The sequence below is a fragment of the Cygnus atratus genome, chromosome 5 (genome assembly GCF_013377495.2).
Source record: "Cygnus atratus isolate AKBS03 ecotype Queensland, Australia chromosome 5, CAtr_DNAZoo_HiC_assembly, whole genome shotgun sequence".
Lineage (NCBI taxonomy): Eukaryota > Metazoa > Chordata > Aves > Anseriformes > Anatidae > Cygnus > Cygnus atratus.
Genome location: NC_066366.1, coordinates 26,168,277 through 26,192,045, shown reverse-complemented (window position 1 = coordinate 26,192,045; position 23,769 = coordinate 26,168,277). Strand labels below are relative to the sequence as shown.

Sequence of the window (23,769 nt, the reverse complement as noted above, 5' to 3'; positions counted from 1 at the left end):
GGATAATATAGGAGTCATTTTGACTTTTTAAACCAGATTTGGTAACAAATCTGTTTGGGCCTTTCGTATCACTGTTGAATTAATGTTTTATTTCTCAAAAACAAACTATTCATTTTTATCTTTTCAATTTTTATTTTATTTACTTCAAAATTGTGCTTGGATGAACTTATATATTGGTTTCTTTCAGAAACTGTTTCAATGACCTTCAGAATTGATCCTTTACTTTTCCCTGTTACTTCAGGAATCTCTTAGGAATGCTTCACATATTTTCTTATGGCTAAAAGTTAGAAAGAATATTAAAAAAAAAAGTATTGATTTTTCCACGTCTTATGCTGTGCATATTATTTTGATCTAGTTTTGCTAAAAATCCACTATTCTCTGTGTTACTTAGTATTATAAACAACCTGAGAATATTCAGACTTGGATGAATTTTCTGCAAGTTTGCACCAGTCTGTCTTAGTGACAGAGCATGGCATTGAAATAAAGAGTAACATTGACTGAATGAGCTTTTCATTACAGAACAAGATGTTTCTCAAACAGAATAAGGTGATGTTTTTCAAACATGATCGAGAAACGCAGTCAAGCACCTAGAGAATAATCTTGCCCATGTGGTGTGGGATTTAAGGCTGATTAAAAGGACATATTTAGATAGCTCATTTTCAGTGGCTATTAGAGAAAGACACTAAGGAAGCATGGCTGTAAGATCCAGAAAGGATATTGAGGAGGTATCTTTAAAAAACACAATGAGAAGTTTGAAATAGGAACTATGAGAAACTTGTTTTCCATTTTGCATGTACCTTATTTTTCTTATCTTCTCTCATGATACATGGTATTTGAAAATCATCTACAAAATCTTAGTTTACTGGCTTTAGTTATTCTGTAGACCCTATTCCCTGGTATTAAACTGAAGTCTATAAACTCATGAGTTGATCTCTTGGTCCTTATTTTTCATGCAGGTTTTTATGCTTTGTAAATGCAGAGTTACCTTATTTATTTTAGCTTTTCTTCAGTTAATTCAGCTGAAGTATCTGTATTTTCCCATTTTCCCTTCCATTACTTTTCTCTCCTATGCTCATTTTCTGTACTTTAACAAGCTCTTCAGATTGATGTTCTAAGGTGCTTTTTTCATTCAGTCTTTATGAAAAATGATACAAAGTCATCTAAACTATATAATCTTCTAAATAAATAAACCACCAAACCTTCTGTAATATTGCTTCCTGAGCATGTAGGATGTACATTCCAAAGCGTCTGCATAAAGGAGGCATCCACCTGAATACTTCCATTTGACATGGAGAGATGCTAAAACAAGAAGACAGTAACAGGAAAAAGTGAAATCTGTGCTTAAAAAATATTGAATATATTCCTTTCCCAACCAGACAGAAATACATAATAAAGTAGAAATACATAATAAAGTAGAAATACATACATTCTTTAAAAATTACTAGCAACCGTTTTAAAATGATCTCTTTTCTAAAACCTTATCAGCACACTACAGCTGCAGCTTAGACATCTTCCACAGTTAACAGAAATACAAACTTCCCAAGATTCAGAATGCAGAAGGATAAAAGCATGCAAACAATCTTGCTCTATGGGAAAGAAAACTTTTCACTGAGAAAAAAATAAATGCATTAAATCTAGGCAACATTTTTCTATCAGAAAAAAATTCACTTGTAAGAATCCCAACACCTTTCCCCAGCAGTCTGTATTTTCCCACCATGTGGTTCACTTGCTAAATAAACAAACCTACCAGGTATCTTTCAGAGGACACACTGACCAGGATAAGATCATCACCTATTCGAACTTTTTCTCCTTCTGACCTTTGTTTAGATGCAGGGTGTATTGTCCACCAGCATGCTTCACCTAAAAGACAGAGATATCAAGGGTATATAAAACAGACAGTTCCCAAGAACTATGAGGATATTTTTGTACAACATTGACGTAACATAATAAAGAATCGTGTCTTATAACACATTCACTTTATAAAGCCACCTCATTCCCTTTTTCAATGCATTCATATTTTCCCTTTTTTCTTGAAACTTTCTGGCAACAGATCTTTGCAATCACTGAAACTGGTATTTCCTGTTGCATGTTTTGTTAAGCTACTAACCACTTACAAAACAATGCAAAATCCCTACTTCAATTCCCTCACAGCCAGTAAATTGCTGCGCAGTACCTTGGTCTTAATTATCACCTTTTCTGTCTTCTTTTGCTTAATGTTCATATTTGTATTCAAAATCTCCTGTATTGCTTCCACTCTATGCTACAATTATGTTGCAGAATTGAAACAAATACTCCGTAACTGTACAATATTGCTGCACTACAAACATCAGTTCTGGAAGCAGTTCCATTAGCACTACAAACAATATAATTACACAATAGCCAAGTCTAAACTGACAATTACAGAGCTTTTCCTATACATTAAATATAAGATTCCAGATTTTTTTGTGTACGCACACACACACACCAGTTCTGGGAATATTACCTAATTTGTTCCACAATTTCACACATCTCAGTGTTAAGACCCTGATGCAAAAAGTTGAATACAGCTTTCTCAATGGGTAATGCAAAGTGGGAGAAAATTAAACAAAGGCAAAGTTGGTAACATAATACAAAGTGCAAAAAACTATTTAATCAATTTATAAATTTCATGTAAAACCTTCTTAAAATAAACTTCGAAGATTATAAAATTAATTATAAAGAATAATAAACAAAAGTTACATCCCATTACCAATAAAGGTATCTGACAACTACCGGCACACATTGAAAACTTCATGGGCACAAGCAGACACATGCACAATAACTTTGAAAAAAAACCAGTGGAATTATGAAGATGGGTTTCACTGGAACTATTTTCAGAGTGAGAGAACACAGATTCCTTACAAAGACACTTTTACATTCTTATGCAAAGTCAGTTCAGTTAATTTACTGAAAGCCATAAATACTGACCAGTTATCATTACTGACAGTCATCATTTACTTTCAGTTAGTTCTAATTTACACACAAACATTACATTCACAAGTTTACAGTAACATTAATTACAATGCCTCTTCTAAAAGCAGACATGTGAGATGTTTTCCTTCAAAAATAACTTGCCATACCTGCTGCATTTTCTCTCAGTCCCACATCAAATGCAAGTTTATCTGTCTGGGATCTTGATGATGTTAAACAAGTCAAATACTGCAAAACAGTGAAATTATTGAAAACAAAAATCAACGCAAAAATTAACACACATGCCAAATTAATACTATATTCACATTACCCCATCTTACTATCAGCCTGTGCTTTTTTTTTTTTTTTAATTAAAGAAGTTAAGCATGGTGTTATTTGTAAATAAGCTTTCTCTGACTTCCTTAAAACATCCAAATCCTTTTTCAATTTGCACATATTTGTTTTGTGCAATAGAACTCTTTCATTTCAAAGTTTCACAGAGTTTATGAGATAGGAACAGGCAAACATCTTATTATAGCCTTGCTGTAATAAGTTTGCAGCGTGAGAACATATCAAGCATACCAAAGGGCAGTAATAATACCAACAACTCTGGTAAATCAAGGCAATCACAATTTTTATGGTTCATAAACAAAAGTAACAGAGATTAAAGACTAATGTAGAGTCTTCTAGTACAAGAAAAATGAGGGAGGACACTTTCTTCACCTCTAACCTCTTCAACCTCTATCGGTTATACTTGCATGGTCAGTATAAGTCAGAGATCCAAAACAGTTTAAATTTTCCAGTCGTACAACACAGTGAAACAATATTTATACAAGCTAGCACATTTTTGGACACAGGCTCTGGCAACTATGCTAATCTAAAAGGAACAACTAATCTTGTGAAATATGATGGAAAATCAACACATATCATGACAAATTCATTTGTAATAGCAGCAACTTGCTAACACAATGATCATTGAAATGGATTCCTGAAGGACACAATTAATTGATAAAGGAGCTTTTCAGCTAAATTTCTGAGTGGAATAGATTTGAACAATCTGAATTTAAAACGTAAGGGCCACTTCCATGGCACTGAGAAACCATAAGCTATTCATTATTTTTTTTAATCTAGTGTAGAAAAGGATTTATAAAGAACAGTTCTTCTGAATACATATATTTATTTTGATTTAAAAAACATTTACTTATGAGTTCTGTGCTACTGATTACTGTGCAAGTGCTCCTTTGCTTACCATTTCACTGAACGAATGTCGAAGTAGTATAGCATGACCATATAGCAGGGTTCTGTGACCACCTTGAGCAGCCTACAGAACATGACAGAAAAGGTCAGAACTCCAATGCACTGTATGAACTACAATCAGATTTATATAACAATGTGAAGAGTTATTACAGTTTAAGTATTAAGTAACAATATTCAAGCAAATTATCAAATGCATATGCTGGGCAAAAATCATAATAATGAAGTAGTAACAGCAACACCTAAATATCTGTCAATAAAATAAATGATCTTGTCCACAGACTGTTATTGCGACCTAATTTTTATCACAATTAAATAAAAACACAACATTTTTAAAAAACATTTGAAATGAAACAAGGTAATACTTACCTTTTTTATAAACTTCTCGGAGGCATTAAAAAATATAAAAAATAAGTATATGTACAGTATATGTACACACAAATAAATTGCAGTCTGAAAGAAGACTACCTACTGCCCAAAGTAGTTTAAGTATATACGAAGGACATCTACTTGCTAGGATTAGTGCAAGCATTTATTAGATTCATTACAGCAACTGCATCCATGATATCAGCCAAGCATGATTATTAATTTTCGCACTCTACAGGTACCTTAAAAGAGGCTGTAGCGAGGTGGGGGTTGGTCACGTGCCTGGTGACAGGATGGGGGGGAATGGGCTAAAGTTGCGCCAGGGGAAGTTTAGGTTGGATATTAGGAAGAACTTCTTTACTGAAAGGGTTGTTAGGCATTGGAATAGGCTACCCAGGGAAGTGGTTGAGTCACCATCCCTGGAGCTCTTTAAGAGATGTTTAGATGTAGAGCTTAGTGACATGGTTTAGTGGAGGACTTGTTAGTGTTAGGTCAGCGGTTGGACTCGGTGATCTTGGAGGTCTCTTCCAACCTAGATGATTCTGTGATTCTGTGATTCAAATATGGAAAATTATGACAAGATCAGAGAGGGCAAAACTGGATTTCCCACGATTCCTTTAGTCAGAGAATTTAATACACATCTTCTGAGACTTTCTCAATGACCAGAAGAAAATAAATTCCAATGGAAGAATCTTAAAAAGAAAGTTACCTACTGAAAAACAGACATCAAGCTTTATAGGCTTTCAAGTCTGCCTCTCTCAGCCTTTTTCTTCATCTACATCTTATCTGTTAATTATTTATAAGTAACAAGCCAATTCAAATTTGAATAAGTAACATGACCAAAAGATTAATTTACCGATTTATTGTGGTGTTTTCCACTGAAACTAAGATTTATTTTTTTTTAGATCCTCAATCTCAGATTGTATGAAGCAAGACTTTAGGAATGTGATCTCTAAATTTTGCACAACCAAAGACTAATATTAATACTAATACTACTATGGTGGCTAACATTATATTTCATTTTTCATCTCTCAGTCCAGATCATAACATTTGTATGAGCTAAGTCCTGAGTAATAATGAAAGGTCAAACATCAGGATCCCGGATAGCAAGTTAGAAAGTACTGATTTAAGAATGTTTAACGTCTCACACAATTTCTAGGTACTGCTCACAAATACACACAGAATTTTTATTTTTATTTTTCATTAGAAAATCATTTACTGTTCTTGTTTCAGGTCTATTTATGTAATCATTAAATAAGAAAGATGATTGCACAAAATATAACTAGAGAACATTAATTGTCTCTAGTATGTTACATGCTAGAAAGGACTGCTTTTGAAGTCAGTTTTTTTCCTAGGATTCATGTAAAGGGGACCAATATAATTAAAGGTAGTTTATGGAACTCAAACAATGTTTACACATGTGTAGACAAATGATTTTGCACTCTGTGGATAAGACATTAGTTAAATTATTAATTAGTATTAGAAGCTGTATTCAACTTGTGTTCTACAGAACCCTAACTTACAAGATATCAGGCTGAAGAAACTATTATAATCTTTAGCTCAATTTATAGAATGTTTAATACTAATTCAAAGGAATAAAGCTGAAATGTTATTTGTCCAAACAGAAGCAATAAAAATCAAGAAGCAGTTCAGCAGAGGTCTTTTATTACAACTGCAATAAAATAAAGAAGATATCATGTCTACTCTTTGTTTTTCTTTTTTTAGCTAATCACAAAGATGTTAAGAAATGAGGATTTGTGACCTGGTCATCATGAAACTTAAGTTTAAAGCTGTTAACAGTTAATACAATCTTATGTAATTTATGCAGTTAATCAAGAGATTTCTCAGAATTATATGGTAAAATACATATTCTGTTTCACTATATGAACCATATAATTATATAAAATTTCTTAGTATATCCTTCAGCAAACTAAAAATCTGGACTCTGGATAATAATTTGTGGACCCTCACAGAAAATGTGTTAGATTACTGGGGAAAAAAATGGAGCTAAATATACGATAGTTACTGCTGGTCATTCAGAGAACACATAATAGTTTGGGATGTCATTACAGAAGACTGATCAGAAACTAGTAACAGCAAAACCATCTGTAATTACAAGTAGGTTGTTAGAGAAAAAATTCTCATCAATTTGTAACAAATATACACATACCAAGTTAAGGAAATAAATTGTCTCATGCTATTTTTTACTGAAAGCTTTTAAATGAATCACTTGTAAGGCCAACTCAAAATTAAATATATAAATAAATCAAAAAAGCTATGTTCTTTCTCCAGAAAATCTGAAACTAAAACCAAAACTTTATTCCAAACTAAATTTAATATGGAAAACAAACCTTTCAATGCAATGATAAACCGGTGGAACCAATAAAAGTTTAGCACTCATTATGAGAGGCCAACCTTTATTCTTAGCAATGCCTTTGTATTGAAAACAGAATGCAAATTAACATTTTAAGATATTCATTCCTACATTACATGCTGTCATTTTTCCCTACATTCCCTAAATTATGACCTGACAGCAAATTGTACTATTCATTCAGAAATAGCTTTTTTCTGAGATCTGTTTTAGAAATTGCTTATTACCATGCCAATTTGCTTTCCCTGTGCTAAAGATAGTGCCTTATAATACAAAATATTTAACTTGACTTATATTTATGATATATGTCTCAAAATAGTATCAGTTAATTGTAACTTAAAAAATAACCTGTCCATTTTTGCAACAGCTCGTTGACAAAAGCTGGAGTCCACCTCCACAAAATGTACCAAATCCTTCTCATAGAAAGGAAGTTTTTTGCATTATTGTTTAAGCTTTCATCTTTTATTTCATCCTTGGTATTTATATGAAGCTCTGTGTTTCTATTACAATTTTCCCAACAGATGGTACCCAGTTTCGAAAGCAATAGAGGGCAAAGTTATTTTGAAAGAAACATGGCACAAGAAACCACATTTTCTATTTTATTTATAAATACTCATATACTACTAGTTAGTAAATTAAATATTTTTGCTAAGTTTTTGGGTGAATATTTTGGAAAAACTAAGAATTGTGATATTGCTGAGGAGTCCTGAAAGTGACTAAATCAATCTTACTTTTTGAAACAACACTGATCACCTGATGGAAGCCTAGTGGACTACAATCATTAAAGATTATGTTTTGAGTATTAAATGCATAAAAATCTGCAACAATTCTCTCAACTAATAAGAAAATTTCTTTTTAGAAGTTGTGGAGCTAATAAGCTGATATTATGGTATTGATTTTTCCTCTGTAAGAATGACTGATACTGTGACATAAAATAAGCACACTGAATTACAGGATTTTTAATATAAACTGTACATTAATCTCCTTTAGATTTCTCCCCACTGGGTATTTTAGATTTTCCATAAATTACTGACCTAATCTTCACATAAATAAATTAACTTATGGGACATCTGACTGATCAGGATGTTTGAAAATAGAACTAGTAGCTTATAATTAGTGTTCTTTGTGTCTTTCTAACCTGTGTGTTAATTGGAGAAAAGGGGATGCTTCTTCTACAAAAATGTGTATACAACACTGGCCTCAGAAGCCCAAAGCTTGGAAGGTACTCACAGACTATTTTCCTCCCATTGTGATTACCAATTTATTATTCTGACACCAGCAACACAGCCCATGGAGAGCACCACCTTTCAGCTTAGTTGAAATTTCTACTGCACTGGTAAAACAGCATTTCTGTAAAAATTGCGGTACAGGAACAAGATCAGACATCTTCCTGGCACATGCTCTTTGGAGGGGTACTTGTTCTGAATAATATGGATAGCTCATTAACTGCCTTCATGAGTAATGTATCTACTGAAAGTTTAGTTTACATCACATTATTCCACAATGTATACTACGCAAAAGTCTACAATGTATAAAATCCCTCACAATACCACCATCCATTGATTATAATACAAAATGCGGCTCATGATTTTAGTCTTCTGAATTGTGCCTAACTTAGAGGATTAAAATAATGTAAAACAGGCAGTAGAAATGCTCGCTCTGTGTGTATACATGCATTTCTATATGAATCTACAGTTTACATACCTTCTGGTTACAAGACCTGCATATATATACACCTACTAATTGAACTGATTTGAGTTCCACACATAAAGTACAATAGAAACAAACTTACAGACCAGGGGGTGGGGGGTGGGGGGGTGGGGGGGGGAAAGACTTAGCATGAAAGGCAGATACTAAGGATAAAATCATAAAATCATGAAACATAAAACTGCAAAGTTTCAAGTTTTCTGGTCAATCATTCTTAAATAGCAACCTTTTATTCAGATAAGAACAAACCCAACAGTTTAGAGTCATTGAATATTTACTGATCTGCATGAAATCATGAGTTTCAATCCAAAAGCATTCTAAGAATCTTTATAATTTTATATACTTGAGAAGCCAATTGAGAAGCAAAATGAAACTCACTCCTTCAGAAAGATAAGACTCCACAGCTCAGCTTGGATGCTTGCAGCAATTAATTAAATTTAAAAAAAAATGCATGTTCTATCATTACTGTTAGACAGTTTCTTTGGGATGACATGAAGCTTAGGATAATTGTTTGATTTCATATGATATATATTTTTTAATTAAGTTATATATTTGACCACTTTTATTTACCACTTTTTGAAAAATATATTTTTTCAACAAATAAGTTTTTTTCCTTCCTACACACTGAACATACCACTTCTGTACAAACAGTTATGACATTCAAAAGAAAATCACCCTCAAGTAAATAAAACACCTTTCTGGTTCTGTTTCCTAGGAGCCATTTACATAGTCTATGATCTTGAATTATAAAATTCTCATCCTTTCCAGATACTGCATGCATAGTATATGAATTTCAGTAAGAAAACAAAAGAAATTTCTCATCGTGAAATAAATTCAGCATAAATTTCCATTCGAAAAACAACAAAAAATGAAATGTTATATTTAAACACATTTCCTAAGATGACACTGAGATCACTTGTGTGGTTTATTTCTTCCTCAGACATCCGTTTTACCTTCTACCTATAATGACATAGTCTTTATTCTGTGTGCAAGAATAACAACAAAAATTACAACTTGAAGAGAATATGAGTTTTGTGATTCCTCATAAAATGTGACAGACTATCTAGCTTGGCAGATTATTTGCATAATAATTAGTTGCCATCTAGTCTCATAAAATAAACAAAGGCATAAAGTATTTTCATGTTCCATTCACAAGAGAATAAAAATTAAATTCAACATTATGTTAAGAAAATAAAAGTAAGTTAGAAAGAATAGCGAAGGATGGACAATATTCTTGACAACTAGTCAAGGAAATCAAATTAACTCTCCCACCCAGCCTTTTGGACTACGCTGGGAAATCAATTAAAGCACAGAATTCTAGAAGACAGCAACAAGCTGATCTGATATAATCTGATCAGGCAGCAAAAATCTGAAAGGTACAATAAACAGCAATGCACTGAGGTTGCCTGCAACAATTTCAAAATGATTTTAGTCAACTTTAAGAGACATTTATATGACTACTATCATATTTGACCCTAACTGAGTGAAATGCAGAATTTTATTTACACAAGCTTTGTGGCTTTCACAGTGCCAGAAAGCAATGATTGCAGAACCTGTCATAAGAAATAAACATTGTAAAATCTTATTTAATATTAACTCATTAATAATACTTCACCCCATACATTATGAAGTGGCATTTCCGTTTTTTTTCTTCCAAATTTCAGTTGTTCACAGAATAGGAGAAAATAAATGCGATCCCACTTTTTATTTTAAAATCCTGAAACTTATACCCATGAATTAAAATAGAGCCATGACAAACTGAGTGGAGAGCACACACCAATTTCATTTTCTTTCAGAGACACACAAGCTCTACCTAAATATATAGAACTAGACAATTTGCCTAAATTACCTACTTATAAGCAATTCACAGATGCAACAGCAAGTGTAACATCTATAAAATTCCAGAAATAGCAGTGTGTAGATACTGTGAGAATTGAAGTTCTGTTTTTGCAGTGGAAAACTCCACTAACCTTGCATATTCAAAAGTGATTGTGCAGACGTAACAGTGGCATAACACTGGAGAGTTAGTTATGTAGAGAAGGGGACAGTGGAAGGTCTCACTGTCCCAAAATAAGGAGGATAGTTAAGAAAAACAGGATAAGCAGTGTGAAATCAGTAAAAAACAAAAAATCACAGGCCCTCTAGTCATGAGAGGAAAAGGAGAAATTAAAGGTTGGTCCAATAAAATTGTACATACATGGTATAGTAACAAATGTTGAGTAGGTTGTGAAACTGTAGTACTCAGCCGATGAGGAAAGAGGTGAGGAATCAAGCATCGGGTAGTGGGGATATAAGGTTATGATAAACTTTTGCTGTGCGTTCCTGCTTGCAGGACACCCTCCATTGCAATCACAAATAAAAATGCTACTTCACTGAGATCCTCGCCTGAGCCCGTGTTATTGGCTGCAGATTGTTTCTCACAATGGGAGGTTTGTTTCTTTCATGGGTAGGAGAATAAGTAGCAAATTATTCAGGTGGGCATGCAGAACATTCAAAATACTGAAAAAAATGCATCTGAGATTTGAATTAGGCTTAATATCTTATAATTCCCTTCTGACAGCTTAGAAGTTCTATGAAAGATACATACCTTATATACCCTTATCAATAACAAATGACATATAATAAAGTGCACTTATTTTGGGGGGACATGCTGATCAGTGTGGAAGTTCTCTTTATTACGGTATTACGAACGTTAGGATATCTTAGATTTGAAGTGATAATCACACAGAATCACAGAATCGTCTAGGTTGGAAGAGACCTCCAAGATCATCTAGTCCAACCTCTGTCCTAACACAAACAAAACCTCCACTAAACCATATCACTAAGGACTACATCTAAACGTCTTTTAAAGACCTCCAGGGATGGCGACTCAACCACTTCCCTGGGCAGTCCATTCCAATGCCTAACAACCCTTTCAGTAAAGAAGTTCTTCCTAATATCCAACCTAAACCTCCCCTGGCACAACTTTAGCCCATTCCCCCTCGTCCTGTCACCAGGCACGTGGGAGAAGAGACCAACCCCCACCTCTCTACAGCCTCCTTTAAGGTAACTGTAGAGAGCGATGAGGTCTCCCCTGAGCCTCCTCTTCTCCAGGCTGAACAACCCCAGCTCCCTCAGCCGCTCCTCGTAAGACTTGTTCTCCAGACCCCACACCAGCTTTGTTGCCCTTCTCTGGACTCTCTCGAGCACTTCCATGTCCTTCTTGTAGCGAGGGGCCCAAAACTGAACACAGTACTCGAGGTGCGGCCTCACCAGAGCCGAGTACAGGGGGACAATCACCTCCCTAGACCTGCTGGTCACACTGTTTCTTATACAAGCCAGGATGCTGTTGGCCTTCTTGGCCACCTGAGCACACTGCTGGCTCATATTCAGCCAACTATCAACCAGTACTCCCAGGTCCTTCTCGGCCAGGCAGCTTTCCAACCACTCATCTCCCAGCCTGTAGCGCTGCTTGGGGTTGTTGCGCCCCAGATGCAGGACCCGGCACTTGGCCTTGTTGAACTTCATACAGTTGACCTCAGCCCATCAGTCCAGCCTATCCAGATCCTCCTGCAGAGCCTTCCTTCCCTCAAGCAGATTGACACACGCACCTAACTTGGTGTCATCTGCAAACTTACTGAGGGTGCACTCGATCCCCTCATCCAGGTCATCGATAAAGATATTAAAGAGGACTGGCCCCAGCACTGAGCCCTGGGGGACGCCACTAGTAACCGGCCTCCAACTGGATGTGGCTCCATTCACCACAACTCTTTGGGTGCGGCCATCCAGCCTGTTTTTAACCCAACAAAGCGTATGCCAGTCCAAGCCACGAGCAGCCAGTTTCTTGAGGAGAATGTTGTGGGAAACGGTGTCAAAAGCCTTACTGAAATCAAGGTAGATCACATCCACAGCCTTCCCCTCATCCACCAAGCGCGTCACGTGGTCACAGAAGGAGATCAGGTTCCTCAAGCAGGACCTACCTTTCATAAACCCATGCTGACTGGGCCTGATCGCCTGGTTGCCCTTCAAGTGCCGTGTGATGATATTCAAGACAATCTGCTCCATGAGCTTCCCTGGCACTGAGGTCAAACTAACAGGCCTATAGTTCCCCGGGTCTACCCTCCGGCCCTTCTTGTAGATGGGCGTCACATTTGCTAGCCGCCAGTCGACTGGGACCTCTCCTGATAGCCAGGACTGCCAATAAATGATGGAAAGCGGCTTGGCCAGCTCCTCCGCCAGTTCGCTCAGTACCCTCGGGTGGATCCCATCCGGCCCCATCGACTTGCGTACATCCAAGTGCTGTAGCAGGTCACCAACCATTTCCTCGCGGGTTATGAGGGCCACATCCTGTTCCCTATCCCCTTCCACCAGCTCAGGGTACTGGGTATCCAGACAACAACTGGTCTTGCCGCTAAAGACTGAGGCAAAGAAGGCATTGAGTACCTCAGTCTTTTCCTCATCTTTTGTAACTAAGTTTCCCCCCGCATCCAGTAAAGGATGGAGATTCTCCTTAGTCCTCCTTTTTGTGTTGATGTATTTGTAAAAACTTTTTTTGTTATCTTTAACGGCAGTAGCCAGATTGAGCTCCAGATGAGCTTTGGCCTTTCTAATTTTGTCCCTGCACAGCCTCGCTACATCCTTATAGTCCTCTTGAGTAGCCCGCCCTCTTTTCCAAAGATTATAAACCCTCCTTTTTCTCCTAAGCTCGAGCCACAACTCTCTGTTCAGCCAGGCCGGTCTAGTTCCGCGCCGACTCGTCTTTGGGCACGTGGGGACAGACCGCTCCTGAGCCATTAAGATTTCCTTCTTGAAGAGTGCCCAGCCTTCCTGGACTCCTCTGCCCTTCAGAACCTCCTCCCAAGGGACTCTGCCAACCAGTGTCCTGAACAGCTCAAAGTCAGCCCTCCGGAAGTCCAAGACAGCAGTTTTACTGGTCCCCTTCCTGACTTCGCCAAGAACAGAGAACTCTACCATTTTGTGGTCACTCTGCCCAAGACAGCTGTCGACCACCACATCTCCCACCAGTCCGTCACTGTTTGTGAACAGAAGGTCTAGCAGGGCACCTCCTCTGGTAGGCTCTCTAACCAGCTGTGTCAGGAAGCTATCTTCCACGCTCTCCAGAAACCTCCTAGAGTGCTTTCTCTGGGCTGTGTTGTGCTTCCAGGATATGTCTGGGAAGTTGAAGTCCCCCACGAGAACAAGCGCTGACGATTTCGCGGCTTCTGCCAGCTGCCTGTAGAACTCCTCATCCATCTCCTCATCCTGGTTTGGTGGTCTATAACAGACCCCCACCAGGATGCTTGCCTTGTTGGCCTTCCCTCTGATCCTAACCCATAGAGACTCAACCTTATCATAATGCAGTTGAAGGTTTGGTAATGAGAAATGCAAGCACAGTTACAACATCTGACTATACTGCAATGTCACCTTACACTATTCTGTAAGCATTATAGTAAGTAGGCTTGTAAGAATAAAGTAAAAAATTAAGAAACCTAAGGTAGAGAATTATTAAATAACTATTTCTATTCATTAGTTCTTGCTTCTTACCACGGGTTAAGTAACTAAAAATTACAACGAAACAGATTAGGTTTTGTTCGTCTACAAAACAAACAAATAAATAACAAAATGTATTTTTATATCTGAACTGATCAAGCATTTAAATTTGTCACTTTTTTTGTTGATAGAACTTAATTCACAGTTGTTAATTTCATATAAGGATAAGTCAAATAAATATGAATACGTGAAATACTTCCTTAGTTCAGTGACATGAGGTAGAATTATTTACATCATGATGACAAAAATTATTTTGCTTTCTTCATTAATAAATAACACTGTAATACAATAATGCTTTTATGGGAATGATTTATGATTCAAACAAAACTTCTTATACTCTCCACAGGTTCATAGAAATCACCCAGTCCAAGGATTCTTTTGTTCATTTTTCAGTTGCCAGGTTTGAACTGATGGTAATAAATGATCCCTGAGAATCACGTTTCTATTTTTTTGTAAATATTTCAATAGATTAACTGCACCTGCTCCTCAATGCCATAGAAAAAATAAATTTATTATGGTTATGGAGCAGTAACATCCCAAGAAAACAGAAAAACTAAAGAATCTGCTACCACACAAATCCCCTCACCCAGAAAATTCTGAAGCAAGAGAAGTAATGAGAAAAAAAAATCCATATTCAGAAATTTAACATTCTTCGATGTTACTTACCCCTTCACTGGCATTATCCCCTGTGTTGGCCAGCATTTCTTGAAGGGCTCTGACAGACAGGGACTGTTCAAGTACAAAATTACAGATGCAAAGGTCCGGAGGAACATACTGTAAAATTAAATTAAACAGCATAAGAACAGAGGAGCAGACCAGATTAAACAGGATGAAAAGTGTTTGAACACACGTGTTTTAATTTTAAAATCTGTATTTGTGTGTAACAATTTGTTTTTGAGATGCATGCTATCTCATTGTATCAAAATAATACAAAAACATTCTTCATAATTTGTCATTGCAGTAACTTTATATTTGCTATAGCTCTACTGCTCACAGTAAAATAAATCACCCTCAGGTTCAAAAGTGGAAAAATTCTCTCTACATACTATTGCTTTCCTGTCTTTTAGAGTAACTTCATGAACATTTCATTTGTTCTCTAACATCACTGACAAAACAGAAGAGAAGGCGTATGATCTTGTTTGACGTATAAAGTTAAAACTCTGAATATATTTATAGCTGCCACTAAATGTCAAAGATTCAGAATCTTCTGATATAATAATACAAGCTATTTTAGGGACCTTCTCCTCGATTATTGGATCAATAATGACTGCTATTTTTGAAACATGAAAGTTACATTCACTTCAAAGAGAACAGCGTTATTTTCAATCTGTTAACACTGATGCGTCCAATAAAAGATATGTACAAGAAAAAAAGTCTCAGGAGAATCTTATCAACATACATAAACACCTGACAGGACAGTACAAAAAAGAATCAAATCCTCAGTGCTGCCAGTGAAAAGACAAAAGGGAATTGACATGAATTGAAATACAAGAAATTCTATTTAAACATGAGAAAAGAACCTCTTTACTGTGAGCATGGTTGAACACTGGAACAGTGAAATGCTAAACTTTCTGAACACTCTGTAGCAAGCTAACAAACAATCAAGAATAGGATTGGAATTCCTAACTTTTGATCTCTTCATTTTTTCTTTTTGACAGCGTTTTCAAATACATTTTGGAAAAGAATTTTAAGCCAAAGACTTGAGACTGAAATTGCATAGATTAGATTTACATAATTGTTACATATATTATTGAGGCAACATGAGTTCCAGCATCTTTTGTACACAAATAATTTCTTACTAAGTTGTTCATAATTTCAGTAATTCCCATAGGAAAAACTTAAACTGTAATATTCATCATCATTCATCTCTACTGTGCTTTGTTTCTTTTTTTCCTTTAGTATTCATTACCTGCATCTGTATACATCCATTTTTACTAATAAATTGTAAAGAAATAACATGAAAGTTGTTTATGGAATTATAAAAAAAAATTAACAGAAGTGTTTTGTAATCTTGAATCCCTTCAGCATGCCACACAAATTACCAGAACAGCTTATAGTCAACAAATCATACAACCTCCCTTTTTTTTCCTCTATGTTTCTACAAATATTTTAAAGACATTAACTTTCCTTTTCCTTGTATCCCCTCCCTTTCAACTACTTTCATTTTCTGATTACATACAACTCAGATAAAAATCATGAAATTACACCTCTTTATTCCAAAATTAACAGACACACTGACTTTTTTTTTTTTTTTTTTTTTCCTATCTTGTTCTTTCTTCCAGAAATTACTTGAACGGAAAAGCATCTCTTTTCTTGTTTTAACAATATTTGGCCAAAGTTAGTAAGAGAAGAAACTATCACATGTACTTAAAATAGATTTTGGCTATGCTAAAGTTGTCAGCTGTAGTAGAGAATTTAGTAGAAGCTATCAGTGTGATTAACATGCCTTGGATCTTATTTAATGCAATTTCTTCTTAATACATAGATGCTATCTAGCTTTATAAAGCAATTTCCAGGGATGAGTAATCTACCTCAGGTAAACAGTACTGTTTTAACAGGGAGGATATTCATTTTAAGAATGAATTCTTAACTTCTGATTTGGACTAGGTTCCCACTTCCAGTCTTAGGATCTTATTATACTTCTGCTTTCTAAAATAAAAAGACTTCTATTATCCATGTTCCCATTTTAGATACTTATGGGCAGTGTCCACATTTCCTTTTTTAATCCAAACATATTGTATCCTCCTCCATGTACTATCATGACTCTCACTGCACTTCCTGGAGACATTTTACTAACATTCCTACCAATTTGAATGTCATGACTGGACTCTCTATTCCAGCAACATTGCTGCAGAAGTAATAAATCAATACCCACAAATTTAGAGAGATAGTATAACTTCCCATCTCCTGCCATGTTTCTTTTCATGATACCTCTAAAGACTATATTAGATCCCCCTGAGCACGGCATCACTCAGGAAACTCATGACTGCATGACATCCACCGTGACCTTCACGTTCCTTATAGCTGACAAGAATAGTTCCTCATTCTGTAAACATATTTACATATTCAGTTTTTACATTCTATGCTGGTAGCACTGAAATATGCCTCTACTTTGTATTAAAACATAAGGTACTGCAGACCTTCCTGTGTGTGACATGACTTCATGAATTGCCAGTTCCCCAGTGTTTCCATCATCAGAAAAAAACATGTACGCAAATTTAAATCATCTTAATTGAGAAAAATAACAGCATAGCAGTGAGAAAAGAACCCTGAAGGATTTGATCAGAAACACATTTATTCAGTAACAATTTTTAGTCCACTGGATGTTTGTCATTTTAGTTTTGTTATTTCATAAACAAAATTTTGTCTAAATGTTGATGAAAGGAAGCATCATTGCTAAGAGTTGTTTGTACGTATCATACTCTCTAAACATCTGCATCAACTTTCTACTTACTTTTAAAACAGATTTAGATATTTAAATGACTTTCCAAAATTCTTAATTGTTCTCAGGTATAACTAGCAGTTCAGAAACCTCCCTGGTAAGCTCTTTTAAAATTATTACATTACATGCTTTCTAAACCTCTTAATTTTAACTTCATTAACTTAATTTTAATTTCAGAAGCTTCTGTAGTAGTATCTGCTACTAAGTCATTAAAAGTAAAGTAGGTTCTACAAAATTCTACAGTCACATATACCGTTCCTCCTTTCCTTAGACTAGGATGAGGAAAAACACTATCTTGCATATTGAGACCATCAGTAATAGATATACCACACTGTAGTTGAGCTGTCAATTAATAAACAATTCCCAATCATTGTTGAAAAATTTTAATACAATAGTTGAAAATACATATGTGAAAACTAAATGCTTTAACTTAAGCATGTGAAAGGATTATTGGGATTTTTAAAGTATACAGGAGATAAATTATCATTGCTAAGCTCTTGGAATGCAATTTAATGCAGATTTAGAAGTAGCATGACTTTTCACGTTTGAGATGAACAAGAGCCTCTTATACTGCATAAACAAACACTGTGGATTTAACACGGTCATAATATCTAGACTAAAAATAGGACCACACAGTAATATTTCAATAGGAAAGATACAGCAATCCCGCTAAAAATCAGGAGAATTAAATGATCAGGAAGAAAAGAACAGAAATAAAGACACAAAAATAAAGAAAAAGAAAAGGATGCAGGGAGAAAATAGAAGAGAGGGAGTAGGTCCTGCATTTGCCTTCATTCTTAACGTTCTGCTTTAGTACAAGTCTCAAGTTTCCTGTCTCCTTTCTCCTGTCAAGCTCGTCTTCCTACTCTATTTTTTTTCTTCATAACTCTCTAGCTTCTTTTCTTCCTTTTGACACTTATCTTTAAAACTTCTGAATATTTAATAATCCTGCCCTCAGAACTCCCAACTTTCTGCTTAATCAACCTGGTTAGAAGCAACACTTAATGTCAGTAACTAACAGGTGACAGTACTTCTGGAAGTATCAGTCCTGCACACCAAGATATTTGAAACTTCAGCAGTGATAGGAAGAAGCTTTTAAGTGAACTTAGATCTTATTAACAGTCTGGAGACATAATGTTGAAAATATGAAGCATTTCAGGTACAGAGTTAAGTTAAAGAGTAGTGGCTTTTGACTGTTAATAAATAAGTATGCCTCAAAGTATATTTAGAATTTTTAAGAAATCTCATGTTGCAGTCACAGAAGGAGAAGCATACAAAAAGCACATCTAGCACCACATTAAAGAAACCACAATTATATGTATTCGTGATAGTAAGTAGTTTAACATTCATTGACCAATTACACCAGCTGAGAGCATCTACTTCTTACTTTAGCTTCTGATGTTGGTTCCAAAAAGCACAGGCGATTCCCAAGTCCCTCAGCTGCCAAGCAAAACTTCCTTTGTTCTTTGTGAACGCTGGCAACACACTGAAGTACTACTTCGTCATCCTGTCACAAAGCAAAGTAGAAGAAAGAAGAAAGAAAAGTAAATAATCAGAAGTTGCATACACACTATAGTGCTAAAAAAATGGAACACTGGAATCTGCTGAAAAGGACATTTCTTATATTCCTATAATTGTTATCATGTACATATATATAGATTATGTTGACGTGTATGTTTACAGATGTGCATGTATAGATTTGTATTCAAGACTGCATCAAAGTGACACACAATACATATAATCTCCAGGACTTTGACAAGTGCTGTGCTCTTCAGTAGCCTTAGCAGTGACTAGCTACGGTGTCATAAAAAAATGGAAGTATACCACTACTCAGTGATACTCTATAAAACAGGATTCGTGTTTACAGTAAAAATCTAAGACTGATCTTGCAAGGAACAGTAATCTACACATAATTTAATTTCTTTTGTTAGCACAGTATGCCTCCAATGTAAGCTCTCTGATGCACAACCTTAATTTTTAGTCTCATTTAATTTTGAAACTTTTTACAACCAAAAATCCAAGAGGCATTTTTCAAGTGACTGTTTGAATAAGTTATAAGAATTTGCTCCTCAAAAGACATATTCCAAAAACAAGACACTTGTGGGAAAGTGAGGCAAAACTGTCTTATTGTTTAGTTATCCTAGTTATACTGAAAGTTCTTTTACAAATTGTTACATAATGCAGTGCCAGAGACACTTACTTATAAAGTGCCAAGCCCTTATCCACCTCTTAACATGTGATACTAAACTTGATATAAACATGCCAAACCAGATTATTTTTAGTGTTCAACTGTGTGTACACTGTGTAAAAATCATTTAAATTTCCACTACTTGTCCACTAATCAAGCATAACACCACTTGTAGACTAGCAGGTAGAAGAACTTATTTTTATAAAGGTATTTAGCTGTTCACCAGAAGACACTGCCTTAGAAGTTTTCAAGGGGGCGGAAGCTGATAAAGTAAGAGCAACATGATATGTTAGTGTCCCACCCAGCTATGCTACACTGGTGTCAATTATTATTGTCAACACAGATACACAACAGCCGCCTGTCCTGAACTGAGAGATCACTTGAACAATTATGTTCTAAAATCAGCACTTCTTTTTCCAGTCCATTATGCAACTCAAATAGTATGACAGGAGCACAGCTACTGACACTTGAAATAAAAGCTGGAAGGGACAGAAGTAAATTTTACCAAAGGAATTAAGTGAAGTATCCTTTAAAGTGGGAATTCAAAAGCGTTTTTTTCACTTGTGTGGTTTCCCAAATGTGGGAAAGTTACATGGCTTTCTTTTAGGTGGTGTTTCACTACCTACTTACCACTACTACCACGGATAGCTATTATATTTAAAACTAACCAGTCAGCAGTTACAGACAGTGTTTCCTTATCTAGCATTTTTAACAGTACAATATGTGAATTCATGAGTTTTATATATAAAAAAAAATCAGAGATCTATAGTGAAGCAGGATGTAAAACAAATTACCTAATTAATGTTGAACATTTTTTTCCCCTGCTGTTTCTGCTTCAATTTCTGTAAAGTGTTCTCTGAAATTATTTCAAACTTATTAGTTTGAAATATTTCATATTTCATTGAAATTATTTCATATTTCAAACTTATTAGTAAAAACCTTGCTGTTTTTTAAAGTTCTGTATAATGAGCTGGAAAATATACACAGTAAACTTAAGCACTTATTACTACTTTCCTTTGTTCATGAATTTTTAACACTTGAAATTAGAATATCTGTTGGGGGGGATAAAAACAAAGTATAAGATAAAAGGATAGATCATTTTTCATCATCTGGTTTCTTTATCAACCTTTGAACACACATATTTCAGAGATTTGAAAAGAATAAAATACTAAAACATGAATTTATAAATACCGAGATTTAGAGTGTAATTGAGACTGTCCCCTAGTTTACACTTATTAGTGTATTACATTAAATTACTTATATATAGCTGCAATTGTATTTATTTTCCCTACCACATTCAAGTATTCATCACTCCACACACATGCATATACACAGTATCTACTGAAATTCATTTTTCTAAAAAATAAAACGATGCCTTCAGACAACATAGATAAAAACTTAATTAAAATACGTAACTAAAATACACTATTTTCTTTTCAAATACATGCACATAAAAATGCCAAAAGTTTCTAACAAAATGAAATTGATATTTTAATTTTCTAGAATGCAAAAAATAACAATTTTTAGAATTTACACTGGCTTCACAAAGTCCTTACTGATCATTAAATGCCATAATACTAAAATACTGATAATATCTGAAGGATCATACGCAACATTCAACATCAATGTTTTACATTATTCCCCTAGATCCCCAATGTCCCCTTTCACTTGCAAATGCATTGTTTGATAAAAGTAGCGCTACACAGGGTGAACAACTTCAATACTGATGGCAATTTCAGACAGTTTTAGAGTAGAATTTTCAAGAGTTTGTTATTCAGGCACAGGTGAACTGAACATAAGGAACTGGTGGAATCTATATAATCTAGAAGTAAGACAATGACCTGCTGTTAAGATGATTCGATATTATAGTAAACTTACTGAAGTAAGATCATTCTAGTTGAGGTCTGAAATTGCTTTTCTGGCCTGAAGACGTTAAACAGAAATCAGTGCTGGAGTTATCATCCTATAATGAAATTGCAACACCTTCTTGATACTTCTCTCAAACAAATTGTGGTACTTTAAATTTTTTTCCTGGTAAACTCATTTTCTTCTTCTCCTTATTTTTAAATACACACGGTGCCAGAGCCATTTAAACTTGACCTTTACTTCTCTTACAAAGAATTTAATATATTTATTTCAATATACCTTTTTCAGTATGAAAACGATTAAGCCTGCAAACCCAATGAGATGCAGAGACTCATGTGATGAGTAGTGATGTGGTATTAAATTATATACAGCAAAATCTCAAAGATAAACAAAAGTAAAGCAAAGCAAAAGCAAAACAAACCCCATGCAACTTCCTTGAGATCCAGTTTGTCAAGAAAATTTATACACTGACCAAAAATAGAGGAAAGGGCCATGTAACTGCACGTGTGTTTGTCTTTTAAATGTTACCTTTCTCATCTAAAAGCTCAGACTTTTATTTATTTATTTATTTATTATTTTATTTACTATTTTTTAAATAATAACACACTTTTAGAGCATATCGATTGATAGGCTGGAAAGCACCTCTGTAAGCAATTGTACAACACCTCACCACCTCACTAGAGGTGTTTCAGTAAGCAAACAGGAGTCATGGCGGGGGGAGGGAGGCATAATTTCGGGTTGATCAAAATACTTCCACGGTTTAATGAGTGCATGGATAAATAATAAATTTGCATACCACTAGGCATTGCTCAAGAAATGACCATCCCTATTGTTTCTCAAAGGCTACGCACATTCTAAGTGTAGAGTAACAATAACTGGTTTCCACCAGTAGCATCAATAATTATACAGTTAACCTTGAGATAGATTGTGTACTACCATAATCATATCTATTCAGGAATAGAGATGAATAGCAATTTTTAACTTTTTTTTTTTTTTTAATGAAGAGAAAATCAAAATTACTCCTTTCTCCTGGTTAAGTTTCATGAATCAGTCCTTTAGCAACGTGATGGAGAACAACTGAAACCTTCAGCTTACAAAAAAAACCACCAATTCTAAGAATATTTATACATACAAACGTACTGATTTTACTAAAATACATTTCACGTAGCCTGAAATTCTGCAGGATCTACTGAGTTTCATCTAGCTAATGTGTCATAGTTCCGTCACATATTATTCACCTATTTATACAAATACAGGAATTTTGCAAAAAGAAAAAAGTTTTGGAGATGTTTTCTCTCTCTCTTTTTTTTAATGTAACTACATAATTATTTGTACTGAAACCATAAATTTTTATTCGCTTTCGTCAGAGCTGAAGACGCAATCCGATTTTGTACTACATAGTAACATCTGCATAGGTTGAGTTATTATATCTGAGAAATAAACATACTTCTGAATGACAGTCAGTCAATTCAGTATCTTCTGCTTTGAAGATGGAAATCCTTACCAAATCAGAACTTCGCTTCCTTGCAAAATTATGTCTAATATTAAAAAATTTCTTTAATTGAAAACTGTTCAGCAGCAAAACATTAAGAAGCATGAAATCCACCTAATTAAAAAAAGAGTTTTTTTAATGAACCACAGCTCAACCATTCATTACCAGACAGTATTTAGGCTTAGTCTTCAAGTTATCTTTCCTCCTCAGATTTCATAATAATGGTAAACTTAAATTGTTTTAAACAATTAAATAAACTTACCACTGCCATCGTAAGCCAAAACTTATACAATATTGATTTTACTTAATCAATGACTTGACTTCCTGCAAAGTGATTCACTAATCAAGGTGAAACAATGCATTCTAGGCATGACCTTGTTTCAGCTTAGTTCAATGGTTTTTCAACTCAGGATTTCAGAATAAAGGAATCTCAACAGCTAAAGGAATTGTTTCTTCATCTGTTACATATACATCCCAGGATTAAGAATTATAATCATTTAGACAATACACTTAAGTCTGTATAGAAATTGTATTCAACAGTAAACTTCTGTATGCTTTGTATTAAGTCATATTAAGAATCACAAAGCCATCAATACATTAAATATACAAAGGCACATTTATATATA

The 23,769-nt window shown here is 34.9% G+C and overlaps 1 protein-coding gene across 1 annotated transcript in view; it reads right to left on the bottom strand.

The window, feature by feature from the left end:
- The window catches only part of RYR3 (ryanodine receptor 3), a 190,244-nt gene extending 166,830 nt beyond the window's left edge, over positions 1–23,414 (bottom strand). The window contains exons 1-7 of the mRNA XM_050710838.1: positions 23,406–23,414; positions 18,985–19,104; positions 14,822–14,929; positions 4,178–4,249; positions 3,099–3,177; positions 1,748–1,860; positions 1,200–1,299 (exon numbers count right to left, since the gene is read on the bottom strand). Coding sequence (XP_050566795.1) covers positions 1,200–1,299; positions 1,748–1,860; positions 3,099–3,177; positions 4,178–4,249; positions 14,822–14,929; positions 18,985–19,104; positions 23,406–23,414 — 601 coding nt within the window. The remainder of the gene's footprint in view (positions 1–1,199; positions 1,300–1,747; positions 1,861–3,098; positions 3,178–4,177; positions 4,250–14,821; positions 14,930–18,984; positions 19,105–23,405) is intronic.
- Positions 23,415–23,769: the final 355 nt, after the last annotated feature.